This window comes from Polyodon spathula, chromosome 8, assembly GCF_017654505.1.
Source record: "Polyodon spathula isolate WHYD16114869_AA chromosome 8, ASM1765450v1, whole genome shotgun sequence".
Taxonomy (NCBI): domain Eukaryota; kingdom Metazoa; phylum Chordata; class Actinopteri; order Acipenseriformes; family Polyodontidae; genus Polyodon; species Polyodon spathula.
In genome coordinates this window covers 39921055-39935405 of record NC_054541.1, presented here as the reverse complement: position 1 = coordinate 39935405, position 14351 = coordinate 39921055, and the positions used below count along the sequence as shown (strand labels likewise).

The 14351-nt window shown below is 37.8% G+C and overlaps 1 protein-coding gene across 1 annotated transcript; it reads left to right on the top strand.

Moving 5' to 3' along the window:
* The first annotated feature begins 1509 nt into the window (after positions 1-1509).
* On the top strand, positions 1510-14279 carry LOC121319944 (lipase maturation factor 2-like). Its single transcript, XM_041257932.1, has 14 exons — positions 1510-1713; positions 5102-5355; positions 5631-5659; positions 6972-7168; positions 7414-7592; positions 8424-8562; positions 9133-9267; positions 9485-9590; positions 9710-9806; positions 10173-10355; positions 10904-11072; positions 11475-11586; positions 11677-11785; positions 12156-14279. Exons 1-14 carry the CDS (start codon positions 1620-1622, stop codon positions 12453-12455), a joined length of 2103 nt encoding a protein of 700 aa, XP_041113866.1. The 5' UTR covers positions 1510-1619; the 3' UTR covers positions 12456-14279.
* Positions 14280-14351: the final 72 nt, after the last annotated feature.

The following is a 14351-nucleotide window of genomic DNA, read 5'->3' as shown; positions in this document are numbered from 1 at the left end:
CCCATTCTGGACATCTATCACTGAGACTCTCAGATTGTACAACAGCCTATTAATCTCAACCCTCTGGTTGCATTATTTGGTGTAACACCCAGTGACATCCCCTTGACAAAATGGCAGTCTGACTGTCTGACCTTCTCTACCCTACTGGCCTGGAAGCAAGCTTCTTCGCTCTCACATAGTCATTAGCTAAGGGACCTCATGCAGCACTTCAATAAATAAATAGTTAAATAAATGAATAAAAAATTCCACTTTGTGGCTCTACCAAACAATCTCACACAGCCTGGCATACCTTTTTCTTAAATATTAGGGAACTTGAACTTCCACGTTTCCCCTGATCTCTCATCTTATAACCTACTTACTTATTTCTCCCCTATACCCACAAGTCCACCACTTGTATTCCTCCACTCCTACTCTTCTCTCTTTCTCTCTCTCCCCATTCAAAGTAGATGATTCTTTATGTAATTTGTTTAATCAACTTTTTAGTTACTCAACACCTTTTCATATTCTGACAGCATGGATCAACTCTATACTATTCATAAATGCATTTTATTACTAATGTAAATTACTGTTGTTGATCAATAGTTGCTAGCATTTACAAATGCGTGTATATGCCCAAACTACAGAACCAAAAAACTGAATAAAAAAAAGGCCAAATATAAATGAGGACGGGTTAAAAATAGTACCACCTTCAAAATAGGAAACTCACAAATTAGAGGTTTAGTGATCCATGAGATGTTTTGTAGACTGATACATAGCACCATTGTATATTTCCTTAAATCTATCTGTATGTATGTTTGTTTTAGAGCCTCAGAAAAGTTTTCATCAGCCATTTTTTCTTTAACTGTTTTTTCTTTAGGGATAGTGTTATGAAAACAGAACTTCCTTTTCAAGATAATTGTGACAGCTTGGATGACAGACATGAACATCTACAAAGTCATTGAAGCCAAGAAAAAAAAGTATATTTGCTGTCAGGTAATGCATGTGTACAAACAGGGCATTTCAAATGAATTGATGGAGCAGTGCAAAGCAAAGATCAGAAAGCAAACTCCAGATTAATGTAATAGCCGGAACTGAACAGATTTGTTCTTGTTTACAATTGTTTAATTTTTATTAATGCTAAGTGTCCTGTATTTGTACTATATACCATATACATTACAAATGAAAGGAGACAGAAATGATTCCATAGCTATCCCGCACTGTCCATCCTGGCCAACCAGGGCTAAAATGATTAGTTTCTAGGGAAGTGAAGTTTCCTTGTTGTTTTCTGCACATTTGCTTCAGGTAAGCGTGAACAACAAACAAATCAATTTGTTTAAACCAAAGGTATTGAAATGAGAATGTATACAGCCCCTTAACATAAAATAGAAAAATATTGTTAAAAGTGTATTGTCTCACAGTAGCCTTAACAAGGTGTTGGGCGAAAGACCAAAATTTTCAAAACCCAACCCATGTGCGTGCTATGCGTGCGTCACACTGCGTATGTGAGATTGAAAAGCCTGAACTGTTGGCACACTGGAGTGAACTGCAGAAGGGAACGTGCCGTTATTTGCTTCTCCCAGCACAAACTGTATATTTTGAAGGAGCATATAAAATAGACGTACATTTAAAAAAAAAAAAAAATGGGTGACATTAAACTTCCAAAGCACATGTTCCTTTGGAGCATGTCTGTCATTTATATGTTTGCATTTGCGTCTCTTTATGTACAGATACCAGGTAAGACATTTTACAAATGCGTTTTGTTATTATTGTGTTTGAACGTGCATGTCCAACGGTGATGCATTATATTAAATATCAATGTGTTTAGCGTACGGGCTTTTGTTACTGTGTATATAGTACTTTAGGAGTTCCATCGAAGTTAAAAGAGAATCCTAGTGTGCGTGGTAACTCCTGGTACTACCAAGGTGCAAAACTGGTCCGGTTTATTTCCCTCCCTCATTATTTTACTTTGGATTATTTTTTCAGACCCCTTGGTCTTCTAAAAATTAAAACTACTCAAGCTTAGTAAAACCTTTTTATGAACTAAAAACATTTTTGTTTTAGTTTGGGAGATACCGATAGTTACATAAAATGAAAACTGATAAATGAACATGTATTGTTTAATGCAGTTGGAGAAAAGTGAGGGCGTTTCCAAAGCTATGACAATTTTTTTTTTTTTAAGCCACACTTTATTTTGTTCGGTTTATATCAGAAATTTCAACATTAAGCCATTGACAATGTCGTCATAAACAACACAATGTTTATTGAGAAATGTTAACAAAAATACCTAAACTTTTGCTGTCGCAGATAATGTAACGACGCTCAGTAATTCGCTTTGAAATCATCTGACGACCCTCAATTGCACATAAAAAGTTTATAATATAATAAATGATACCTTAACAGTGTCGTGCAAGTTGTGTACACAGTCAGCGTGCTCTTTGTTGCAAATTTGCCATTGTTAGTAAAGTATTTTCTTTGCTGTTCAACATATTAGTATTAGGAAGGGAGGGGTGAACATGACCATCCGAATGAATGGTACATGTATTTAGTGAAATTCTTATTTTAAAGGTTATATTTGTCTCTGGCACAGGTACAGTCAGCGGCGAGCCGTAGGTGTGCCCCTAGCAAAAGGTGGACTTTAAATTTGGATTGTAACCTGGGTGTTATTTGTTAAAAATAGTACCAGACTGTAACGACCACTCCAATGGCCAATACATGCTATTATACATACTGTATTTGGTGAAAATCCACCGACGTGCATAAAGCCTCTGCATTGTGTTGAGGGGTGTCACGCTCGCTGTTGCGTTCATGTGCAGGTGTAGGCTTTGTATTGTACATTCACCACGTGGTTCACCTTTGTAACGTGGGATATAGCTACTTTATTTATTCGTATTTCCTTATAACGTGTCTCCACTCAGGTACTCCAAATATAGTTGGTTCATCTGTAATGTGGTACAGATTTGAGTGTGTTTTTATACCAAAATGTTATGTATTTTTTTTGTACATAGTTTTGTTACATTATGATGGATTTAATGTAAGTTTGAACACAGTAACTTTTTTAATGCTACTAACTTCTATTGTTTTGTACTATTGTCAATGATTTTAAGTGGTGGTAATGTCTTTAAAAAAAAAAAAAAAAAAAAAAAAACACGGATCCTGTATGCCCCTCAGTTAATAACGATGGTTTAATTTTTGCTGAAATCATGCACTCTTCTTCCTGCCTGTCGCCGAGGCAAAGGTGCCTGGAGATGTAGTCATTTTGGGAGCGAGTTAAAATGGAACAAACTCTGAAACGTGACGGCATGTAATCGCTCAGGGTTTTGAAATCTTAAATATAGGAAGGCTAGCTGTTCTGACAGTATCCGGTAGCTGAGATTGTCAGACTAGAAAAACTTCGCTACCCCTCAGAATGAGCTACCCTCATTGAAAAAGTATAGCAGTTCATTCCAAAGTAGTAAACTGTACCGTCAGAAGCTTGCAATTATAGTAGCTATAATTTTTTTTTAAAACAAAATACGCTCTTTAAAAAAGATTTAATACTACAAATCAGGTGCTTTGCGGTGAGTCTGCTAGTTAGACTGTGAATCAGAGGGGGTGTACTATCTCATGGTGTGCACTTTTCATGCTACACCGATTTTGGATAGCCCATACACGCTTTCCTATCTTCCAAGAACATAAAGTTTAAAAACGGGAGGAGGCCATTCGGCTCATCTTGGTCGTTTGGTTGTTAGTAGCTTATTGATCCCAGAATCTCATCAAGCAGCTTTTTGAAGGATCCCAGGGTGTCTGCTTCATCAACATTGATGTCAGCTTCAACAACATTCTTTAGTTAATAGTAATATTGACCGTATTTGATACCTGTACAAAGTTATCATTTAATATATTATAATTTACTGAAAATGGTAGCTCCGATTTATGGGTGTGTATTGAAGGGGGAGGAAGTAAAATTTATTTGTGTGTGTGTGTGTAGCTCATCATGAGCAGTAGCTCAGATTGTCAGAACACTGGCATTAAGATATGGAGATCGGCCCTGAAAGGAAGCTCATGCTAGTCTGAAAGTAAACACGTCATACACTGAAATTGACCCAGCTAAAGTGGGTACCTGAGGGCACTTAAAAAAAAAAAAAAAAAAAAAAAAATGTTCGATGGTTACAACTCCACCTCTGGTGAAAATATATACCGCATGCCTGTCCTTGTTGGAGTGGTGTCTGTACATTAATGAAAACTTGGTAACGTATGAATGAATACATTTACGTTCAAACTAGTATTAATGCATAGAGATTTGAGCTAACTGCATAGCTCAGTGACAGCCCTCTTTTCATCCTCCTTTTGAAGAACTTACTGTATTGAGCAACTGTTCTCAGTTTATGAAAGCAAATGTTCAGGGGTTCTAAAACCAGAGTCAGAAGTGTACAAAAAAAAAAAATGCTACTGGTAACTTTTTGTGCCTCCTTGACTAAGCATAATTTAGATTGGCTTCAGTCAGTTAACAGCTGTGCAACACACACAGGTGGCAATGCAACTGTTTACTGACCAAGAATAGGAACTTGCATTAATGATCTCTTGCTGGCAAATTGTCAGATGCCAGCTAGAACTGAAATAATAAATATGTTTTGACAATGTTTGTTCTTAAACACATTTTTGCATCAATGTTTCAGTTGGTAAAGTTTCTAATTACTTTATACCTATAATGTTCTGCTGTATAAATCTGTCACATCCTCGATGGAGCACCAATAGTACTTTTCGCCGAGTGTAGATCTCACGCTCTGAATGTCAGTGACAAAGCATTCTACATTTTGAAACCACATCAGGTTATATATAAACAAATTAAGTATGTTAATATCTGGGTTTCATCTGTTTGTAAGTGGTCACAGGCTGCCTCTAATCAAGTTGAGAGTGCTCTTTCTCTTGCATAGCAAAAAACGGACAGGATTAGAGGTAGTTGCTGAGCACTTACAAAAAAAAAAAGTACACCATCTAAAGCTAAACTGCCTCATTCTATTATTGTAATGAATGCAGATTACCAGTCTGTGCAATTGGACTGGTGACACATTGTACCTGATTTAAATGTGACCATTTCAAGAAGGATGCTGTCCTGTTCACTCTTCTCCTTTCCCGTTGCCAGGTCTCTATGGGAGTGATGGGATCCTGCCTGCCTGGCGCATGCTGCGGTACACGGGGAAGCCTCTCCTGGAGCAGCTGCAGGACTCCCCTACTCTGCTGTGGCTGGGTCCTCAGCTAGGCCTGGACACCCAGCAGGGGATGGAGTTAATCTGCCTACTGGGGACATTGATGGCTTTTGGTGCAATGGTGTGGGAACCCCTGAGAGACACACTGGTATTCCTCTGCCTCTGGGTACTCTACCTTTCACTCCAAAAGGTGAGTGACATGGACTTTTTTGGAATATAAGACATTTAAGGCTCCTTACTGTAGTGGGATTTTTTTTTTCTGGATATCACTGTGCACCTGTTTTAAACTGTTGTACGAGTTCTGCAGGAGTTATTTTTCTTTTTCAAAAGTGATTGTCAAAAAAGCTACACTTACTAGGATGGGGAGTACAGTGTCATGGTTTTGTCCGTAGCTTTATAGAAATGGGATATATAGGCTACATTTAGATCATTGACAAAGTGCACTTTTTTTTTTTTTAATTACAGGTTGGCCAAGTCTTCCTCTACTTTCAGTGGTAAGTGACCATCCTCTTGGGATATATTTATTGCTGGATTTCCAACCATTCCAAAATGTTATTGGGAGTCTCAAAAAGGCATACACAGTTTACAAAGCATCTGCTGAGGATGTTAAAATGAAGGGTGTGGGGGGCTCCTGAGTGGTGCATCCAGTAAAGGCGCTCTGCGGGGAGTGTAGGATGCGCCCCATAGCCTGGACGTCGCCATTTCGAGTCCAGGCTCTTCCACTAGCAGCCGTGGACGGGAGCTCCCAGGGGGTGGTGCGCAATTGGCCGAGCACTGCCCAGGTCGGGGGGAGGGCTTGGGTCGGCCAGGGTGTCCTTGGCTCACTGCGCAGCAGCGCCCCCTGTAGACTGGCTGGGCACCTGCGGGCTTGCCCGGGCCTGCAGAGTGAAAAGAAACAGTCCGTTGACAGCACAGGCTTTGGAAGATGGCGTGTGTTCGTCATCGCTGCTCCCAAATCAGCGTAGCGGTGATCAGAGCCTAAACAATTGGATATTTTAAATTGGGAGGAAAAAAAGGGGTAAAAATGGGAAAAAAAGGTTAAATGAATTAAGCTTTATAATAAAATAAAAAAATTATATATAAATATATATATATATATATATATATATATATATATATATATATATATATATATATATATATATATATATATATATATATATATATATATATATAAGAAGGGTGTGATGATACACTGATGTCATAAGATATATACCCAGTGATATCCATGTCTTGATTGGCTGCTGTATATGAACAATAACATCAAAAGACAATTTAATGATAACTTTTGTTTAAAGACAATAATTGTGAGATGGGGAGAGTATGTATTCATACCAACTAAAACACTCTTCATTCAAGAACCATTTCAACTACAAAGAGCTGTGTTGTGCTTTTGGTATCAAAATAAAAACAGTACATGCCAGTAAAGAATGTCACAATTCATGAAATGTTACAAAACTAATTAAAATATAGTCCTTTCTTTAGATTTAAACATATGGGCTTATTATGGGGAGTGCCTTTTTATTTTATTTTTGTATCCCACCTCATTCTGTATAATAGTGTAAATGTTGTTAGCAATACTTGAGTCTAATCCTGCCTTTGCATGTCGAATTTGCAAGCCAGATGTTTTTATGTCTGAAGATTTATTGAAGATAAATACTTTTATCTAATATCAATCTAATCACATTATATTGTATTAAGACGTATGCTTTGTTATTAAAATAATGATCTGCACTCAGTCTGTTTTCATGTGTGAGTGGTTTCTCTTCTTAGCTGCCTTGTCTTTTCTTCCTTTCTGTGGCACAGGGACACTCTGCTGCTAGAGGCAGGGTTCCTCACTGTCTTGGTAGCTCCTTTCAACCTCTTCAAATGGAAGTCCACTGTGTCCAAGCACCACGATGGCATCACCTTCTGGCTCATCCGCTGGCTCTTCTTCCGGCTCATGTTTGCTTCTGGAGTGGTTAAGCTGACAAGTCGCTGCCCAGCCTGGTGGGGCCTCACAGGTGCCACGAGATCTTTTGAAATCACTGATTCACGTTCCAAAAATGTCACTTTCACACTAAATGTAAAAAGTAGTTTGCTCCCCAAATTTCTCATATATAAAATATATACGTCAATTGGGGTCATACTGAGGATTTTTTTAAAATAATTTAGGGTAGGTGGGGACAGTTAGCCAATTGAAACAGGGAGTTTTTAGGATGACATTTTCATTACACTAAATTTCATGAATGTTTTCCTCATTTTGTAGCTTTGACTTACCATTATGAAACCCAGTGCATCCCTACACCTGTCGCTTGGTTTGCCCATCAGCTTCCAGTCTGGTTTCAGAAGCTCAGTGTTGTCGGTACCTATGCCATTGAGATCGCTGTCCCTTTTATGTTTTTTGCACCCATCAGAAGTATGCGAATCGTCTCCTTTTACCTGCAGGTACTGTACATGGTTAAGTGCTCTGTTTAGCAAGAAGGCCCAAGTTTGACCCATATTTTTCTGAAAGCAATAAAATAACCAACTTTATAAAACTAGAAGGAAACAACTTAAGAACAAGGGTTTATAACTGCACCTGTCAAGTTTTTTATTGGTAGTTTTATTGGGTTAATTGGCATTGATCAAAATTGCAGTATTCTGTTAATGAGCTTCTCACAGTGGCAACAGATCACTTAAATTGAAGTCACTGTTAGTCAATTGAATGGCTTCAAATGAAAGCAGTTGAAAGATTACAACAATTGTCTCCTGAAGTATCAATTCCCATTCCTTCAAAGGAATTGCAATTGCTATTAAAAAGGAACTGGAGATGTAACACGATGTAATTTTTAGGAGATGATGAAAGAAATTAGTGAAACTGATATTTAGAAACTGTGGTTAGCTACTCGTAGCCTATTCGATTTGACTTGGACTTGGATAGTATTTGTTAAATTCTGAGTTTGAACAATCTGTGGTTTATTTGCCCCCCGTGGGCATTGTTTGTAACTGGTGCTATACTATGAAAAACATACCAACATTTCTTGTGGAAAGAACTCTATTGTGGATTTATTATTTTTTTTTAATTTGTGTTTGTTTTTTTTTTTCATATCAACTGTATTCTAAATTAAATTTACAACACAAGAATACACCTTCACGGGAAATGTCCATTTTTTTATAACAGCTGCAATAGCACAGTTGTCTTAATTTAGTTTAAGCAGTTGTCTGTCAGTGTTGAACTGTGGGTTTATGGGCAGAATAAATACAATCCTAGTGCCTTTCTGTTTCTCTTCCTTGCAGGCCTTGCTTCAGGTTTTAATCATTCTGACTGGAAACTATAACTTCTTTAATCTCCTGACCATTGTGCTGAGTCTCTCCTTGCTTGATGATGAGCATATGTACTACTTCCTGGGGCCCAGGAAACAAAACAAATCTCAATGTAAGTCATTTCACATTTCTTTATAATGACATTGTATGAATAAACTCGGGATGATGAAATGCTCAAGAAAGATCACTTTCCCAAACTTGCGTAGAAAGAACCATGTGCACTCCTAACTGACAGCAGTTACTTGGCGGAACTATTTATTTATTTTATTTTTTTCAACATATTTATTGAGGACAGTACTGAAGCTGGATACAAATTCCTGGCAAGGGGAGTTATGGTTAAGTTGGCGGTATTAAAATCTTTGTGACCTACATTTGCATAGTCCTTAACTCAAATTGATTGGGCTAATGAAGGCTATATATTCTAAGTGGCTTGTCCAAATTTGATTAAATGTAACATTTGTAAGTTCTTTGACATGCTGGGAATGTCACTCATGGTGGCATGCTGGCAGATTATAATAGAAGGCTAAGGGATCAGCTTTGATTGATACGTGTTATAAGAAGTAATAATACATGATCTAAACTGTGCATGTGCATTTCTTATGATAAGTTATTCTATATACTGTTGATGATTTCATGATGCTGACATGTGTAATGATAATAACCTATATGTTTTTATGTGTAGCCTGGACTCAGACACTAGTAAAATGGGGCACAGCTCTTGCAGAACTAGCATCTTATTGCTTAGTTGTTTACTGGACGGTGGTGTATTTTGAACTTGAAATCAACTGGGAAAAGAAAAGCATATCCTCAAAAACAGGTAGGAGGTGTCTGACTATCTCAACAGTTTTTGGTGAAACTTTTTTTTTTCTTTTGGCCTGTTTTACGGGTTCCTTTATGTAATTGCTTTGATATAAACAGTTACTTTAGAACTTGTTTGCCATTGCTAACAGTATTGTTTTTTTAAATGCATCTAAAAACACCTTTGTAAATAAATTAAATTTAGGGAGGAATGTTTTCCACTCTTCATTTTGCAGCCTTCACTTATCACGAGTTTAACCAATGGTTGAAGACGGTTACGATTCCTAGTATTTGGATTGGAGTTCTGTCTCTGACCTGGGAAGTAATCACGGCCATGTTCAAGTAGGTCAATGCATCCTGACCCAAGATCTTCCCTTGTGTGAAAAATTAAGAAACTAGCAAGTAAGAGTGTTTTAAAGGCATGGCTGAGCTGCCACGGTGTGGAATTACTTTTCTTCCAGGTGTGCCAGTGTGCAGGGTTTCTTTTGGAAGCTGTGGGCCACTATCCAGTGGGCGATATTTGCAACTGCAGCCGCTTGCATGTTTGCTGTCAGCCTGGTGAGAGAACTCTCTTCTTAATGCCATTTCTGGGGTCCTCATTCCAAATGTGGAGTTTTTGCAGATTGTTTATTTTGAGCCCTGATTTGCCAGCGAATCAGTTGAAACACTGTTACTAAAGTACAAATAGTTAACTGAATGAAACCAACTGATCTGCTACGCAAATGTAATAACTACTTGAAGAAAAGAAATCAAAATTATAAAACTTGATGGAACAGTGTCTGTCAGTGGAATGGCCAAGTTTGCACTACCCTGTTTTAACTGCTAACGATTCCTGCAAAACTTAAACCCTATAAAATGCTCTACATTAGTTTTTTTGTTCAGTTAACCAATTTATTTGATTTGCCTTTTTCTTTAAATCCCAAGGTCCCTTATACCTACATTGAAAATGACTCCAACAGCAAAATTTGGACAGGTGTGAGGACAATGTATGACAGTGTTGACCGCTTCCAGCTTGTAAACTCCTATGGGCTTTTCAGAAGAATGACTGGAGTTGGAGGTCGTCCGGAGGTGGTAGTGGAGGGCAGTTACGATAAGGAAACCTGGACAGTAAGGACTGTTTATGTTAAGGCAGGCTTTTCAACCAAGAGGTGTGCATACCCCTGGGGGAACGCAGGACGACTGCTTTTCAAAAATAAAAATTATTTTAATTTGTTAATGAGGTTATTCTGCCTTTTATTGCAATGGTGGTGACATTCAATAAAGTGAAAGTATTGTAAGGGGTGCTTGAGCTGAAACCTTCAGACAGAAGGGCTTTAGTTTTTATAAAGGTTGAAAGCCGCTGTGTTAAGGTAGTAAATGAAAGCACTCTTGAGCCAAACAGTAAGGACACCATGTACCCAGTGCAGTCCGCCTCAGACTCTGCACAATCTTGCATGTCAGGACAAAATCAACTGACTCTGTATATGTCGATGTCAGAGTATTTATTTATTTTCTTTTTTTTTTTCTTTTGTTAAACTTTTGAATAAGCAAATAAGTCTGTTAACCCTTATATCTTAAATGATGCACTTTAAAGCTAAGTTGTGAGCAAATCCTTCTAAAGAGTACAAGTACTGTAGCCTAATGCTTTTCTTATTCCTCTCTCTCTCTCTCTGCAGGAAATAGAGTTCATGTATAAGCCTGGAAATGTAAGCACTGCCCCCCCAGTAGTTGCCCCACACCAGCCTCGACTTGACTGGCAGATGTGGTTTGCAGCGCTCGGCCCCCACACTCGAAGCCCCTGGTTCACTGGATTAGTCCAGAGACTGCTTCAGGGGAAGAAGGATGGTAAGGAAGGGGAAAACCATTTGACATCAACACAGTGCCATTTTTGGACAGCTTTTTTTAACGCAGTAGCACTGCAAAGTTATTGTGCACTGTAAAGTCAAATACCATGTTATAAATACTGCAGTGATACTGGGCAGAGAGCAGGCTTTATATGCTGTCCCCTATGTGCTGTCCCCTATGTGGGGCTGCTGCAGAAGTGTTGCTTGCTTTCATTTTTGTTTTACATTGTAGTGTGCCTCTCTGGCCTAGCTGGCAGCTCATTTTTCTTTGAATATGTATAGTATGAATTATAAATAATTCAGGAACTTGGGAACAATTTATTAGGTAACAGTAACATAACGTGTCATTCTTGAGTTTGTTGTTGAAATGTGTGTTTTTGTTTTGTTTTTTTCTCCCCTCAAGTTATTGACTTGGTGCAAGTGGATGAGTCTCAATACCCCTTCAGATCACATCCTCCAACTTTCATCCGAGCCCGGCTTTACAAGTACTGGTTCACCAAGGTCAGCGAGGATGGGTGAGTGCAGCGGCACGTAACTCATCTGTGGAGGAGAGGTTACAGGTTCCATTCACAGTTTGGTTGGTTTATTTGTTTGTTTGTTCCCAGTTCAGTGCCTCAGAAGTGGTGGAGGAGGCAGTTTTCTGATGAATTTTACCCCACTGTGTTTCTTGGTGATCCCAACTTGGATTCCCTGCTCAATCATTTTGGACTTAAGGTAACCTGATGCTGGCAGTTCTGTCTTCACCTATAGGCTGTGAAGGGTATAATACAGTAAGAATGGGGTTTTCAGAGATACAGTGGGTGCCCTACTCTTCTGAGCTAGTCTGTAATTTGCATGCCGAGGACATTGCAACTTGTTATCAATGTATAGTTTTGTTTGCTTTTAAGGATATTGTTGTCTCTCTCAAGAGGGCAGCACATACAGAACCTGTAGATACCTTGGATAAAGGTGTCTGCCCAGTAAATAACATACAAACCATTTATAACAGGGCTCGCGTTTTAGAAGCATGCATAAATGTATTGCATTACATTTAGTTTAAATTAATTCAGGGGTTTAGAAAATGTTATTTTTCATGTTTCATTAGGACAAAGGACAGACAAAGCGCAACGCTGATGCATGTTTGCCAGTCACTCTGAGAGCAGTGCGTGAATATGCCCAACCTCTCCCTGCCCCAATGATTCTGTGGTCCCTCTTCTTTACCGGGGCTGCAATCTGTCTCCTAAAAGTGCTTTTCAGTGGGTCTCGCAGCAGCAAAAACAAGGAAAAGGAGGCTGTAGCTGCTGTGGAGAAGAATGACCAAGCTATGAAAAAAGAGGAAAAGGAGAAAACAAAACACACAGAAAATTCGGCAGATTCTTACAAATATGCTAAGAAAAGGAAATAATGCGGCTTCCTTGGGTGTTTTAATGTGGTGGTATTTTTATTTTTTTTTCTTTATCCAAAACTCTAATCTTTCCTATTGCAGTTGGGGGAGGGGCAGGACTAGAAGAGAAACAGCAAGTGGCAATAAATATTACAAAGGTTGTCATTATTTAAAATAGATTTGGCTACCAAAGACTACAGTTCACCCAGACTGCCAGTACTGAACCATGTTTTGTTTCTGAACAGCATAAATCTCCCTGCATTTTAGTTTTATGTTCAGTTATTGCTGCCTTTTAATATGTGGCAAGTTTTCAAAATTATTGTTTCTGTCTTTTACTGTAGGTTTTGCACACATAATGTGTAATTGTGTAAGTTAAAGTTTTGGAACTAAAAATATAAATATTTGAATTTTAAAATACAAATGTAAAGCAGCTTTGTATTTTTATACTCAGGTTTTGAAAATAAACCCCAAAGTTAACATTTGAAACTATGGGATGTCTCACTGATTTTAATGTTGGTTGAGGTTTAAATGTTTAGATTTCCATGTCTGTGTAAAGAAGATATTTAATTGATTTTAGATATAATTGTTTCTTATAGGTTTGATTGCACTACACTAAAGCACAATCACCTAGCCAAGAATTGCCTTTTATCCATTCTTCAGGCTTTTTGTGCAGCTGTGAGATATTGCCTTATTTGTGTGTGTGTGTGCGTGTTTGTGTATATATTAGTGTGTATGTATATGTGTGCATGGATTAATTTGAACAGAAATAAATGTTCATCAAAATCTAAGAATATAAGTTCCCAATCACCACTAGGTATTGTAATGTGTAGTATGGTATATAACTTGTGAACAAGGTTTGTGTGGTTTTTGGTGGCAGTGTCACAGTTACTATAACAGTAAGACACTTTTCTGTATACAGTTGTACCAAAATGATTACATAGTTTTGTCATGCCTTTTAGTCATCATACACAGTAGCTGCAAATGTCATTAAATATATATGACTTAGATGACAGCCAGTTATACAATATGGACAATTCTTAATGTTCTCTCCACTTGATCACCAGAATCATTACACAGTAAATGGGAGGGGCTTATTCAAATAGAATTTGTGCAGTAGCTGTATGTATTTCTAATGCTTTGTGATTGGACTTTTGGATGCTGTAATATTTTGCATTGTCATTAAAGTCTTGGGCAAATAATTCACTTTTACAAAGGAGGAAAAAAAAAATGTATGACTACTACCAACTGTGTGCGTTTATTTGGGAGGTCACATTGGGTGTATGTGAAATTTATGGACCTGTAAGGCTGTATTTAAAAATAAATAAATCAATTAAAAAAAAAAAAAAAAAAAAAAAGTCAAGTTCAAGATCCTAAAACAAGGCTGGAGCCATTCCTTGCTGAATGATATATTGGGATTGTTAGGTTAGAAATAGAGTAGTGATGTCTTTAGCCTCTAAATGAAAGCACTTCTGTATTCTAATTGTTTCAGAAGTCAGTCCACACATGTGGATTATGTTGGCTTTGTTTCCTTTTTGTTTTCAAACATGTTGAATATATTAAGTTTCCTTCACTTTATGATAAGCTTGTGGGAACACTGATTGCAATCAGAGGTCTGGCTGCTGCCATTTACATCAAAATAATTTGGATATTCTGCCCCCAAATATCTGAAGCATTAGTACTAATCCTTGATTTAGACCTAAACAGACTCTGAATCCAGTATTCAATTCAGAATGTATTGTACTACCAGCTTCAGTGAAATTCAATCTGAGCTGCAGTCAAAGCCATGCGGATACCACTTTGAGAACATTGGCATATGTGTGTGCACTGCACATGTAAACACCAGAACCAAGAAACCGAAAAAAAAACAACAACTTTTAAAGCCATATATTTATAATAAAACTTATACTGTAAAAAAAA